This window comes from Phyllobates terribilis, unplaced genomic scaffold (genome assembly GCF_046119375.1).
Source record: "Phyllobates terribilis strain yellow unplaced genomic scaffold, ASM4611937v1 Scaffold_8__6_contigs__length_399053987, whole genome shotgun sequence".
Taxonomy (NCBI): domain Eukaryota; kingdom Metazoa; phylum Chordata; class Amphibia; order Anura; family Dendrobatidae; genus Phyllobates; species Phyllobates terribilis.
In genome coordinates this window covers 337,832,303-337,847,760 of record NW_027362768.1, presented here as the reverse complement: position 1 = coordinate 337,847,760, position 15,458 = coordinate 337,832,303, and the positions used below count along the sequence as shown (strand labels likewise).

The 15,458-nt window shown below is 44.1% G+C and overlaps 1 protein-coding gene across 6 annotated transcripts in view; it reads right to left on the bottom strand.

The window, feature by feature from the left end:
- The window catches only part of ATXN7 (ataxin 7), a 171,119-nt gene that overhangs the window by 134,526 nt on the left and 21,135 nt on the right, over positions 1–15,458 (bottom strand). For 4 of the 6 annotated variants that reach the window (XM_073644682.1, XM_073644681.1, XM_073644679.1 and 1 more), the window contains exons 1-3: positions 8,227–8,387; positions 7,883–8,068; positions 7,748–7,810 (exon numbers count right to left, since the gene is read on the bottom strand). In XM_073644682.1, the coding sequence (XP_073500783.1) occupies positions 7,748–7,810; positions 7,883–8,060 (241 nt within the window). In that variant the 5' untranslated portion in view covers positions 8,061–8,068; positions 8,227–8,387. Of the gene's footprint in view, positions 1–7,747; positions 7,811–7,882; positions 8,069–8,226; positions 8,388–15,458 lie in introns of those variants that run through there. The other 2 variants (XM_073644684.1, XM_073644678.1) reach the window with 1 other exon arrangement.

The following is a 15,458-nucleotide window of genomic DNA, read 5'->3' as shown; positions in this document are numbered from 1 at the left end:
CCTTTTTAAGCAGGGGTGTCCTTGTCTCCTGTCAGCTGCCATCATATAACATTCGGATTTGTATTCCAAACACGGCGGCTAGTGCGAGTCAACGTCTCACTGGCCTCCAGCCACAAGACAGCACGCATTAATGTGAAAGAGCTCGGAGGAGTCTACAAGGCTTAGGAGTAAAAAAAAATAATAATTAGTAAACAGAACTTGGGTCATTCACTTGTTAAAAAGAAAAAAAAAATTACTTGGCTGTTTCTTAGAAACATCCATTTCTGGGAGAGCTGGGTGCCGGCCAACACAGCAGCTTAAATGGTCATTGCCCTTTTAACAAACTTTGCAAAAAAACAAAATATAAGAAACTTTGTAATATATCTTATCTGAAAAATATTCTTCTTTATCCACTTATGAGCCACTTCTCCCACCGCCCACTTCTTCTCATTGAGAGATCAGATTACAGCTGCCTACTGAAGTCAATAAAGAGTAGTGGAGTAGGATGAGTTTCTGCAGCTTTTTTACTGAATGCTTATCTTACCCTGGTGCTGGATTCACAGCTACACTGCTCAGTAGTTCTGTATGATGTCCTCCATGCTGCTGCTTTTGAACATGGCTACAAAAGACAGGAATCCCTGGCGCTGGATTCGCAGCTACATGGCTCAGTAGTTCTAGGTTATCCTCCGTGATGTTGCAGCTTTTGAACATGGCTACAAAGAGACAGAAATCCCTGGTGGTGGATTCACGGCTACACTGCTCAATAGTTCTGTGTGATGTCCTCCATGCTGTTGTTGCTTTTGAACATGACTACTAAGAGACAAGAGAGCGGGAATCCCTGGAGCTGGATTCACAACTACACTGCTCAGTAGTTCTGTATGATGTCCTCTATACTGTTGCTGCTTTACAGGAGAGGAGGAATCCCTGACGCTGGATTCACAGCTACACTGCTCAGTAGTGCTGTATGATGTCCTGCATGCTGTTACTGCTTTTGAACATGGCTACAAAGAGACATGAGAGCAGGAATCCCTAATTTCTGTGCTGAGTTGTGCTTAAAAGAGACCATTAGCTCGGAGACAACTAAAACTTAAAGATAGAGCCTGCAGAGGGGGAAAACTGGTGAAAAATGCAAGTCATATAATGGCCAGATATAGTGTTATTCCTCATGTACACACATCACAGCTTATTCTGAAGAATCACAGGTAGTCTCAGCTGCAGTCATCTAACTTTTCCAGACTTCACTGTATAATAAAAAGTTATGCAACCTTCCAAAATACTTTATGCATCAGTCCCTTGAACTTTTCAATACCTCCACTTGCTATTATTCAGTATAAATCACATGTAGGATTTGCAGGTTCATTTGCAAGACAATCTGCTGCAAAAATCTGAGACGCACAACTATCTTTAGTGGTTACTTTAGGAGCCTGAATTATGGACGCATATATATGTACCAGCAGAAATTTTTTTTTTTCAAACATGCACCACAACTTTTCATATTCCTGGGGCAACGTCAAACACAACCCCTAGTTATAATGTCGACAAAGCCGATCTATTCTGTGTAGAAGAGCTCCCAAGCCAAACATTAGTGGAATAATGATATTAACATGGAATTGCCCTCACGTGTCCACCACATGAATATATCCATTGTACTGTATCATCCACAAAGCAGTTTGCATAAAATAATTCCAATCACTCCGTCGTGATACAACGCACTTCCGTAGCTTTAATTGGAAATTAGTGATGAAAAATTCTGACGTGTGAATAAGGTCTATGATGGCCGAAGACAACATCCCTTTCCTATTCCATCGACCCTGACCACATACATTTTCACCAAACTCTACTTTTAAAGTGACCCTGAGGTCAGAATATACCACTGTGTATTTCCCCTGTAACTGTGATAGTTAGAGCAGCCCAAGTTACAGGGACAAACAGCTCTGAAAATGTGATATACCCAACACTGGGTCTAGTAAGACTTCATCTGTCATCCGACAGTGATCACATGATTACTGGGACCAACTGAAGACAGCCAGGCATCTGCTTTTTTTCCTCTGGATACCCAGTTGTCTCAGATAGCAAGTCAACTGACCCCTGGAGGCACGCTCTTCCATATAGACACTAAATAGCGAAGTAGCAGTATTTTTAATGGAAGTCTATTGGCACATAATGACTGATCAAACCAAGCACAGCACCTTGTAGGGGACAATGCCATTAATATCTTTAGTGTCCAAATGCCAAAAATTGTTTTTTTATTCATATAGATAGATACAGACAAAGAAAAAAAAAATAATATATATATATATATATATATATATATATATATATATATATATATATATATATATATATACACTAATGAGGGCCATGTCACCTATAAGCTGCTATGCTAGGTTTGAACAGTCATTTTGTGCTGACAGACTCCTTTTTTTCCCCATCATGATGGATCTTCAGGAGCCCACCGCTCTCCTGCCTCCTGCTTTCCGAGAGATGGAGTACACCTGATAATTGAGAGTTTGGACCAGCAGCATGGCTGCACCTCTGGTCCGAACTGTGCACACTCGCATGCTACAAGCAGATACAGCATTGGAGAAATGCAAGGGGACTCAAGCCGGTTTCAAAGCAGCGCTTGCAAGCTCATTGGCAAAGAGCTTGTAAGCGCTGCACTCCTTATCTACACTGCAGAGGTGGCCAGTAACCTAGGCAATGAGTAGAAAACATTACAAAAATCTCTCCAATTTTGAGAGCGGAGAGGATTCTTAACAACAAGTAAATTGCACAGTTGCTCATTTACAAGCAATTGTACTCATTAAAGTTGATGAGAATAACCCTTTAAAAGAATCTGTTAACTTAACCTCATAAGCACAATGAAAACTTGGGAGAAAGTTTGACACTCAAAAGTGATACCATGATAGAGGGGGAGGAAGTCCGCTCCCAGGACTGAAGCGAATAAACAAATTAGTGTGGTTTCAGAGTCACCACAATGCAAGAAAACAGTTTCCTTCTAGACATGGTCATACCTCCCAAGCCTGTCTACATCTCATAGTGGGCTGATGTTCTTAGGGGTATACCCACCTTATACAAGGTATATCTGTTAGGAAGTGCGTCCCATCTCTAACACCCTCACTATTAAGACCATGAAAAGGCACAGCAGCACATGCATGGGTCCGTCATACATAATACAAGGCTTTCCGCCTTTCACCATACAATCCCGTGCACGCAGCATATTATATTTTCAGCCTGGCCTCTCGTACCAGTGGAGGTGCCATGTGAAGCCCTCCTGCCCAGCGCGCGCAGCCCCACCTGCCCAACGCGCGCAGCGAGCTGCTGATTGCCCTCGCGGTAAATCCACTGGATTTTATAGTGCCAGCATTGTGCATGAGATGTTAATTAACCTCATGTGCACGCTGCGCAGCATATCCACAGCACAAACTTACAAGAGCCATGGGTTTGAGATTTGCAGAATATCAATTTGTATTACGGGAAATCTACATGACTGTCTAAAAGATGTAGATGTAACCTCTTGGACCCTCGCCGATCTCCAGAAGGACGTGGAGAAGGAGAGGAGAGGTTGTTGCACGTGTCTGCTGCTATGGAAGCGAAGAACTCTATCAAGCACACTTGCTCTGTTGTTTCCAAACTCTCCAAAAGGAATGGAGAACGCCGCACACATGTGTCGCCTCCTCTCTGTTCATTCTTCCACTAAATGTATTGATCAACTCACCAGATGGGACGGGAGCCCCCCATTCTGGAGATAACTCTGAAACCTGCATCTATCAGACATTATTGCCATATCCCGAACAAATTCCATAATTAAATGTCTATGGGGGGGGGGGGATATGCTTGAAATCAAAACACTGAGAACTTTGTACCCCATTTCATAAAAATCTGTATAAATTAGATTAAAGTTGGCGTATCTTTGGGAAGGTCGTGCACCAGAAAATGAAAAATCGGTGCCAGAAAACATTTCAGCTACTGCTTGCAACAAATTATGTACATTTTTGAACACCAGAAAACTATAGGGGGGGGGGGGGATTTATTTCTTTCTCCTATGGCAGTTTTGTGGTGTCCAAGAATTTGCATAATTCAGAAAAATTAAATGAAAATTGATTGAACTTCAATACAAAAAAAAAACCAAACAACGACTCATTTGAGGATCGTACTTGTGTTCCGTCGATTCATTTACGGATATTTAAAAAAACAGATAAAAAGCAAAGAACCGATCCTAAAGAACTCAGTCCTGATGAGTAAGGCTATGTTCACATGCTACGTTTTTTTTGCTGCGCTTTTTATTAATGCAAATTTTCAGCTGCGTTTTATGGTACCAGCAAAGTCTATGAGATTTCAGAAATCTCATGCACACACATTGGGTTTTTTTCTGACATTTTTGCAAAATGCAGCATGTCACTTCTTTCAGTGTTTTTTCCACCCATAGAAAGCAATGGGTAAGTGCAAAAACGCAGCAAAAAAACCCGCAGGTATCAGGTTTTGCTGCGTTTTTAGCTCCCAAACCTGATGAAGTTTTTTTTTAATGCACTAAACTTTATCAGCATACACAAGAGACAAATGTACCCTGACAAAAAAAACACAAATAAACAAAATCTGCTTTTTTGACGCTGCTTCTCTACTGCCAAGAGAGCAGGTTCTGCCTGCGGAAAAAAATGCAGCAAAAATGCAACGTGTGAACATAGCCTAATTCTGCAAAAAAAGAAAAACCCGGCTGTAGCGCTGAATGCACTAATTATGCCCTTACATGCCAGTATGTACACTACAACTGTGCAAGACCTGTCGACATTGCCCATAAGATTAGCGGGGATCTGTAAACTCTGCCCGATTTCTTGACTCGGGGAGTAAATCTGTTCCGTCGCTTGTGGGAGGGAATAAGCCACTGTAGTTCCTGACCCTAAACCAAGACCATTGTCTACCCCCGTTTATTCTTAAGCAGCAGCATCGGACTAATGTCATGTATTAACACCCAAGACAAGAACGGCAGCAAGAAGACACATGAGGATATATATAAGATGATGCAAACATTGCACCTGAACAGCGAGAGGCTAAAATCACCGAGCAGGTGTCTAACAGAGCAAACAGCTAAAAAGAGGAGTTCAGGTCAGGTCAGGTCACGGAGGCGGGAGACGTCTTCAAGGAGCACCATGACTTGTGCCATCTCCCATAGACATCAAGCCCCTCGGTGACACCTTGCCACGAGTCTCTGTGACTTCTTACAAGATTGGCAGAGGTTAAAGAGCAATCGCTGGAAATAAAAATCACTCCTCTGTGCAGATACTGTTTATCCGTCACACGTCCGCTGCTCTTTAAAATCGGATCTGTCTCCAGATTTCACTATGCAATCTGCATGAATTATCAGACAGATCTCAAACCTGATGAGGCTAGTGTGCTTACTTTAAGAATCCACATCAGAAGCCTTTATTTTAGAGTCGCTGAACTTATAAAATACTCATCTTAGAGCAGTAATCATACAGCCATTCTGACGCAGATTTTCAAAGTATGCACACCAGCCTCATCAGGTCTAAGAGATAGATTTAATAAAATGTGCACTTTGTCATCTACATAGGCAGCTGAGCCCAGTGACTGGCAGCAGCGTTGTTGATGTCACTGAGGCAGGGGCAGAGACTCACCACAGTACCGGCTTTTTCACACTGAGGGCGTGCAGAATGCTGGAGGGGGAACCCTGAAAATACGGACAGGCTATCAGTACTTTGGGGCGGCACTGGCCACAATACAGAAAGGACCATAACTGGATCCCTTTAATAACTGGACTGGAGAAGACGGATGATTCATATTTACTGGAGACTTTGCCCCCTTTGGTTACAGATCACACAAAGAATTATACCACAATGTTGCAACAATGTAGCAACAAAGAGCTCTGCAGGGTCAGTTGTCTGCGAACCTGCCCTGATTGGACAAAATGTTTCCACTGCTCAGTAACAAGAGGGGTGTCTCAGAGGGGTTATGCATTGGGAACACAGGAGTATCTTTCATATAGTGGGGGGTAGGCAGGGACAATTCCAATATCGGGGGGCAAGGCAGCTGTTACTGGGGGGCACGCGGCGACTGCTCTGATACCGGGTGGGGGGACACACGAGGGCTGCTCTGATGCCGGGGGGGGGACGACGACACACGAGGGCTGCTCTGATGCCGGGGGGGCACACAGGGACTGCTCTGATGCCGGGGTGGGAGGGTGGGGGCACGCAGAGACTGCTCTGATGCCGGGGTGTGAGGGTGGGGGCACGCAGAGACTGCTCTGATGCCGGGGGGGCACGCGGGGACTGCTCTGATACCAAGGGGGCACGCAGAGACTGCTCTGATGCCGGGGGGAGGGGGGGGCACGCGGGGACTGCTCTGACACCAAGGGGGCACGCGGGGACTGCTCTGACACCAAGGGGGCACGCGGGGACTGCTCTGACACCAAGGGGGCACGCGGGGACTGCTCTGACACCAAGGGGGCACGCGGGGACTGCTCTGACACCAAGGGGGCACGCGGGGACTGCTCTGACACCAAGGGGGCACGCGGGGACTGCTCTGACACCAAGGGGGCACGCGGGGACTGCTCTGACACCAAGGGGGCACGCGGGGACTGCCCTGACACCAAGGGGGCACGCGGGGACTGCTCTGATGCCGGGGGGGGCACGCGGGGACTGCTCTGATGCCGGGGGGGGCACGCGGGGACTGCTCTGATGCCGGGGGGGGGGGGGGGGGGAAGGCACGCGGGGACTGCTCTGATGCCGGGGGGGGGGCACGCGGGGACTGCTCTGACACCAAGGGGGCACGCGGGGACTGCTCTGACACCAAGGGGGCACGCGGGGACTGCTCTGACACCAAGGGGGCACGCGGGGACTGCTCTGACACCAAGGGGGCACGCGGGGACTGCTCTGACACCAAGGGGGCACGCGGGGACTGCTCTGACACCAAGGGGGCACGCGGGGACTGCTCTGACACCAAGGGGGCACGCGGGGACTGCTCTGACACCAAGGGGGCACGCGGGGACTGCTCTGACACCAAGGGGGCACGCGGGGACTGCTCTGACACCAAGGGGGCACGCGGGGACTGCTCTGACACCAAGGGGGCACGCGGGGACTGCTCTGATACCAAGGGGGCACGCGGGGACTGCTCTGATACCAAGGGGGCACGCGGGGACTGCTCTGATACCAAGGGGGCACGCGGGGACTGCTCTGATACCAAGGGGGCACGCGGGGACTGCTCTGATGCTGGGGGCAATCCTGATACTGGGGTTCACATGGGGACTGCTCTGATGCTGGGGGCAGCCCTTATGGCTGGGGTCACACGGGGACTGCTCAGATACTGGGGACAGCCCTTATAGCGGGGATCACATGGGGACTGTTCTGATAGCGGGGGGGGGGGGGGGGCACATTGCTCTGATGCTGGGGGCAGTCCTGATACTGGGAGCAGTCCTGATAGCGGGTGGCAGCCCTGATAGCGGGGGTCACATGGGGACTGTTGTGATACTGGGGGCAGTCTTGATAGCGGGGGTCACACGGGGACTGTTGTGATACTGGGGGCAGTCTTGATAGCGGGGGTCACACGGGGACTGTTGTGATACTGGGGGCAGTCTTGATAGCGCGGGGCACACGGGGACAGTTGTGATACTGGGGGCAGTCTTGATAGAAGGGGGCACACGGGGACTGTGGCGATACTGGGGGCAGTCCTGATAGCGGGGGACTGCTCTGATGCTGGGGTCACACCGGGACAGCTCTGATGCTGGGGGGCACACAGGTGCAGGGCACACACTCACCCTCCTTGCTGAGTCTCATGGCTTCCCGTTTCTTGTCGCTCTCCTTGTAACTTTCGGCCGGCTCTGTGGAGATGCAGAGGAGCCGGTCAGTGTCAGCTCCCGTGCCCCCGTCCTCCCCCGGTGCCCGGCACTCACCGTCGTGCAGCCTGGCGGCGTCCAGCCAGTGTAGCCAGGGCTGCCCCAGCATGGCTCCGGGACTGGGCAGGGCCGCCGTCGCGCTGTCCCCGTGCTGCTGCTGCTGCCGCCGTTGCTGCGGCCGGGCCCCCGCTCTGCGCTGCTCCCCTCTGACGTCATCCTCGGGCCGCTCAGACATTCTTTTTGCTACAATGTAAGAAGAAAGTGGTGAGTGACGGCGGCAGGAGGCGGCCCCGGTACCGGCGCGGGGGTCAGCCCTCCCCCGGCAACAAAGGGTTAAACACGTGCAGTGTACAGTGCCACCGCCGGTGGCGGAGACATCAGCGCCCCCCCGCCTCGGTTACCGCTCAGTGCCGGCTGTTAGGTGAGGGTCCCGGCCCCCAGGGGGCCACAGCGCGTCATCCCGACCCCCAATATCCCCCGTGTGACCTGCCGGGGATTCCGGAGGCCAGAGCGGAATTACAGGTCTTCCTTCACCCGGCTCGTCCCTCCCAGCCCCCGCCCTCCTGACAGGAACTTCCCGCACACAGCACGGAACATGTATACATCTATATACCGTCTATATACCGTGTGTATATGTGTATATAATATATATCTACAGCAAGGAACATGTATACATCTATATACTGTCTATATACCGTGTGTATATGTGTATATAATATATATCTACAGCAAGGAACATGTATACATCTATATACTGTCTATATACCGTGTGTATATGTGTATATAATATATATCTACAGCACGGAACATGTATACATCTATATACCGTCTATATACCGTGTGTATATGTGTATATAATATATATCTACAGCACGGAACATGTATACATCTATATACCGTCTATATACCGTGTGTATATGTGTATATAATATATATCTACAGCAAGGAACATGTATACATCTATATACCGTCTATATACCGTGTGTATATGTGTATATAATATATATCTACAGCAAGGAACATGTATACATCTATATACCGTCTATATACCGTGTGTATATGTGTATATAATATATATCTACAGCACGGAACATGTATACATCTATATACCGTCTATATACCGTGTGTATATGTGTATATAATATATATCTACAGCAAGGAACATGTATACATCTATATACCGTCTATATACCGTGTGTATATAATATATATCTACAGCACGGAACATGTATACATCTATATACTGTCTATATACCGTGTGTATATAATATATATCTACAGAACGGAACATGTATACATCTATATACCGTCTATATACCGTGTGTATATGTGTATATAATATATATCTACAGAACGGAACATGTATACATCTATATACTGTCTATATACCGTGTGTATATAATATATATCTACAGAACGGAACATGTATACATCTATATACTGTCTATATACCGTGTGTATATAATATATATCTACAGAACGGAACATGTATACATCTATATACTGTCTATATACCGTGTGTATATATATATCTACAGAACGGAACATGTATACATCTATATACTGTCTATATACCGTGTGTATATATATATCTACAGAACGGAACATGTATACATCTATATACTGTCTATATACAATGTGTACATGTGTATATAATATATATCTACAGCACGGAACATGTATACATCTATATACCGTCTATATACCGTGTGTATATGTGTATATAATATATATCTACAGCACGGAACAGGTATACATCTATATACCGTGTGTACATGTGTATATAATATATATCTACAGCACGGAACAGGTATACATCTATATACCGTCTATATACCGTGTGTACATGTGTATATAATATATATCTACAGCACGGAACATGTATACATCTATATACTGTCTATATACAATGTGTACATGTGTATATAATATATATCTACAGCACGGAACAGGTATACATCTATATACCGTGTGTATATGTGTTTATAATATATATCTACAGCACGGAACAGGTATACATCTATATACCGTCTATATACCGTGTGTATATGTGTATATAATATATATCTACAGCACGGAACATGTATACATCTATATACTGTCTATATACCGTGTGTATATAATATATATCTACAGAACGGAACATGTATACATCTATATACTGTCTATATACCGTGTGTATATAATATATATCTACAGAATGGAACATGTATACATCTATATACTGTCTATATACCGTGTGTATATATATATCTACAGAACGGAACATGTATACATCTATATACCGTCTATATACCGTGTGTATATGTGTATATAATATATATCTACAGCACGGAACATGTATACATCTATATACCGTCTATATACCGTGTGTATATGTGTATATAATATATATCTATAGCACGGAACATGTATACATCTATATACCGTCTATATACCGTGTGTATATATATATCTACAGAACGGAACATGTATACATCTATATACTGTCTATATACAATGTGTACATGTGTATATAATATATATCTACAGCACGGAACAGGTATACATCTATATACCGTCTATATACCGTGTGTATATGTGTATATAATATATATCTACAGCAAGGAACATGTATACATCTATATACCGTCTATATACCATGTGTATATGTGTATATAATATATATCTACAGCACGGAACATGTATACATCTATATACCGTCTATATACCGTGTGTATATATATATCTACAGAACAGAACATGTATACATCTATATACTGTCTATATACAATGTGTACATGTGTATATAATATATATCTACAGCACGGAACAGGTATACATCTATATACCGTCTATATACCGTGTGTATATGTGTATATAATATATATCTACAGCACGGAACATGTATACATCTATATACCGTCTATATACCGTGTGTATATAATATATATCTACAGCACGGAACATGTATATACAGTACAGACCAAAAGTTTGGACACACCTTCTCATTTAAAGATTTTTCTGTATTTTCATGACTATGAAAATTGTACATTCACACTGAAGGCATCAAAACTATGAATTAACACATGTGGAATTATATACTTAACAAAAAAGTGTGAAACAACTGAAAATATGTCTTATATTCTAGGTTCTTCAAAGTAGCCACCTTTTGCTTTTTAGGACTGCTTTGCACACTCTTCGCACTCTCTTGATGAGCTTCAAGAGGTAGTCACCGGAAATGGTTTTCACTTCACAGGTGTGCCCTGTCAGGTTTAGTAAGTGGGATATCTTGCCTTATAAATGGGGTTGGGACCATCAGTTGTGTTGTGCAGAAGTCTGGTGGATACACAGCTGATAGTCCTACTGGACAGTTAGAATTTGTATTATGGCAAGAAAAAAGCAGCTAAGTAAAGAAAAATGAGTGGCCATCATTACTTTAAGAAATGAAGGTCAGTCAGTCCGAAAAATTGGGCAAACTTTGAATGTGTCCCAAGTGCAGTTGCAAAAACCATCAAGCGCTACAAAGAAACTGGCTCACATGAGGACCGCCCCAGGAAAGGAAGACCAAGAGACACCTCTACTTCTGAGGATAAGTTTATCCGAGTCACCAGCCTCAGAAATCGCAGGTTAACAGCAGCTCAGATTAGAGACCAGGTCAGTGCCACACAGAGTTCTAGCAGCAGACCCATCTCTACAACAACTGTTAAGAGGAGACTTTGTGTAGCCGGCCTTCATGGTAAAATAGCTGCTAGGAAACCACCGCTAAGGACAGGCAACAAGCAGAAGAGACTTGTTTGGGCTAAAGAACCCAAGGAATGGACATTAGACCAGTGGAAATCTGGGCTTTGGTCTGATGAGTCCAAATGTGAGATCTTTGGTTCCAACCACCGTGTCTTTGTGAGACGCAGTAAAGGTGAACGGATGGACTCTACATGCCTGGTTCCCACTGTGAAGCATGGAGGAGAAGGTGTGATGGTGTGGAGGTGCTTTGCTGGTGACACTGTTGGGGATTTATTCAAAATTGAAGGCATACTGAACCAGCATGGCTACCACAGCATCTTGCAGCGGCATGCTATTCCATCCGGTTTGCGTTTAGTTGGACCATCATTTATTTTTCAACAGGACAATGACCCCAAACACACCTCCAGGCTGTGTAAGGGCTATTTGACCAAGAAGGAGAGTGATTGGGTGCTACGCTAGATGATCTGGCCTCCACAGTCACCAGACCTGAACCCAATCGAGATGGTTTGGGGTGAGCTGGACCGCAGAGTGAAGGCAAAAAGGGCCAACAAGTGCTAAGCATCTCTGGGAACTCTTTCAAGATTGTTGGAAGACCATTTCCGGTGACTACCTCTTGAAGCTCATCAAGAGAATGCCAAGAGTGTGCAAAGCAGTCATCAAAGCAAAAGGTGGCTACTTTGAAGAACCTAGAATATAAGACATATTTTCAGTTGTTTCACACTTTTTTGTTAAGTATATAATTCCACATGTGTTAATTCATAGTTTTGATGCGTTCAGTGTGAATGTACAATTTTCAAAGTCATGAAAATACAGAAAAATATTTAAATGAGGTGTGTCCAAACTTTTGGTCTGTACTGTATATACAGCACGAAACATGTATACATCTATATACTGTGTGTACATAAAATATATATACATACATATATACATGTTCCGTGCTGTGTATGTATGTATATACTGTGTGCACAGGAGTATATAATATACACACATACATATACACACACACACACACACAGAGTACAGATCATGTACAGTGGGGTAAATAAGTATTTGATCCCTGAACTGTTTTTGTAGGTTTGTTCACGGACAAAGATATGAACAGTCTATAATTTTAAGGGTAAGTTAACTTTAACATTGAGAGATAGAATATCCCCCCCTCAAAAAATCAAGAAAATCACATTGTATAAATTAGATAAATTTATTTGCCTTTTGCAGTGTGTAAATCACTCCTGTGTCAGTGTATAGCGCTGAGCTGCCGGGAGTGAGGTCACCGGAGCTTCATGAGCTGATGAACTCCATTGACCTCACTCCCGGCAGCTCTGCGCTGTACACTGCGGGAGCGATGACACTCCTGTCAGTGTACCGCCGGCTGCTGAATAGAGTGGTCACATCCAACGATGTGGCTGTTCTATTCATGAGATCATCGTGGGACACTCGGGATTACGGTGGATAGGTGAGGATTATGGTGGTTTATTACTTTTTTCTTTATTATCGGTGACTTGGGCATAGGGGATTAGGCGTTACGATGAGTATATGGTGTTTTTTTATGTTTTTTAAGGGGACGAGGGCATCGGGGACAAGGTGTAAGTGGATATAATGTTTTTTATTTCAATATATATTCATTAATTTTATACATACGTGTTTAATGTACGAGGTGTACGGACTCCCCCATGGCTTTTTACCTACAATAAAACCTGTGTTTAAATATTTTTGTAATCTGATTTGTGTGTGATGCATCAGCACTAAATAGTCTAAGTTGGTGAAGTGAGAAAAATATAGGCATAAATATAATTTATGGGATCAAATAACTAAACATTGGCATGTGCTTAACTATTCACACCTTTTGCTATGAAGCCCCTAAAAATTTCAGGTGCACGCAATTCTCTTCATAAGTCACATGCTTAGTGACAGGACGTCCATCTGTGTGCAATCTTAGTGTCACATGTCTCACTATATACACTTTACCTTTACTGAAAGACCACAGAGGCTGCAACTCCATTAAGCAAGAGGCACCGCTAACCAAACACCATGAAGACCAAGGAGATCTCCAAATAACACCATGAAGACCAAGGAGATCTCCAAACAACATCATGAAGACCAAGGAGATCTCCAAACAACATCATGAAGACCAAGGAGATCTCCAAACAACATCATGAAGACCAAGGAGATCTCCAAACAAGTCAGAGACAAAGTTGTTGTGAAGTACAAGTCAGGGTTGGGTTTTAAAAAAATATCCCAATCTCTGATGATCCCCTGGAGCACCATCAAATCCATTATCATCAAATAGAAAGAACATGGTACCACAACATACCTGCCAAGAGAGGGTCGCCCACCAAAATTCTCATCCCAGGCAAAGAAGGCATTAATCAGAGAGACAGCACAGAAACTAAAGGTAACCCTGAAGGAGCTGCTGAGTTCCCAAGCAGAGACTGGAGTATCTATCCATATGATAACAATAAGACGTACACTCATTAGAGGAGGCCTTTATGAAAGAGTGGGCTGAAAAAAGCCTTTACTTACACACAAAAATTGTAAAGCTCGTTTTGAGTTGCCAAAATACATGTGGGAGACTCCCCAAATGTATGGAGGAAGGTGCTGTGGTCAGATACCAAAATTTAACTTTCTGGCCACCAATATAAATGCTATAACTGGCACCAAACCAGCACAGCGCATCACCCCAAGAACACCATCCCCACAGTGAAATATGGTGGTGGCAGCATCATGCTGTAGGGATGTTTTTCGCCAGCAGTGAAATGGAAAATGGTCCGAACCAAGGGGAAGATGGATGATGCAAAATACAGGGATATTCTTTAACAAAACCTGTTTCAGTCTGTTAGTGATTTGAGACTGGGACGGAGGTTCACCTTCCAACTAGACAATGACCCAAAGCATACTGCTAAAGCAACACTCGATTGGTTTAAGGGGAAATGTGTAAATGTTTTGGAGTGGCCTAGTCAAAGCTCAGAGCTTAATCCAATTGAGAATCTGTGGTCAAACTTTAAGATTGTTGTTCACCAGAGGAAACAATGTAACTTTAAGGCGCTGGAAAAGCTTTACCTTGAGGAATGGGCAAAAACCCCAGTGGCAAGATGTGGAAAGTTCATAGAGACTTATCAAAAAGTGACTTGCAGCTGTAATTGCCGCAAAAAGAGGCTCTACAAAATACTGACTTTAGGGGGGTGAATGGTTATGCACACTGAAGTTTTCAGTTATTTTGTCCGATTTGTTGTTTCCTTCACAATAAAAAGAAAATCAAATGTTCACAGTTGTGGGCATGTTCTTTACATCAACTGATGTAAACCCTAAAAAAAAACCGTGAATCTCCGTAAATATATATATATATATACACACATACATACACACACATACATATACACACACACACACGTATATACAGCGGATGAGATACAGTTGAAACCAGAAGTTTACATAACACTATATAAAAAGACACATCTGCATGTTTTTCTCAGTATCTGACGTGAAATCAGAGTAAATCTTTCCCGTTTTAGGTCAGTTAGGATTACCATAATGTTTAATATTTGCCAATTGGCAGAATAATGAGCGAGAGAGAATGTTTTAAGGCATTTTTATTACTTACTGCAAAGTCAAAAGTTTACATACATTTTATTATTATTTGGTACCATTGCCCTGAAACTGAATGACTTGGGTCAAACGTTTGGGATATCCTTCCACGACCTTCTCACAATAGTTGGTCGGAATTTGGGCCCATTCCTCCTGGTAAAACAGGTGTAACTGATCCAGGTTTGTAGGTCGCCTTGCTCACACCGGCCTTTTCAGCTTTGCCCTTACATTTTCAATAGGATTAAGATCAGGGCTTTGTGATGGCCACTCCAAAACATTGACTTTGTTATCCTTAAGCCACTTTGCTACCATTTTGGCAGTATGCTTC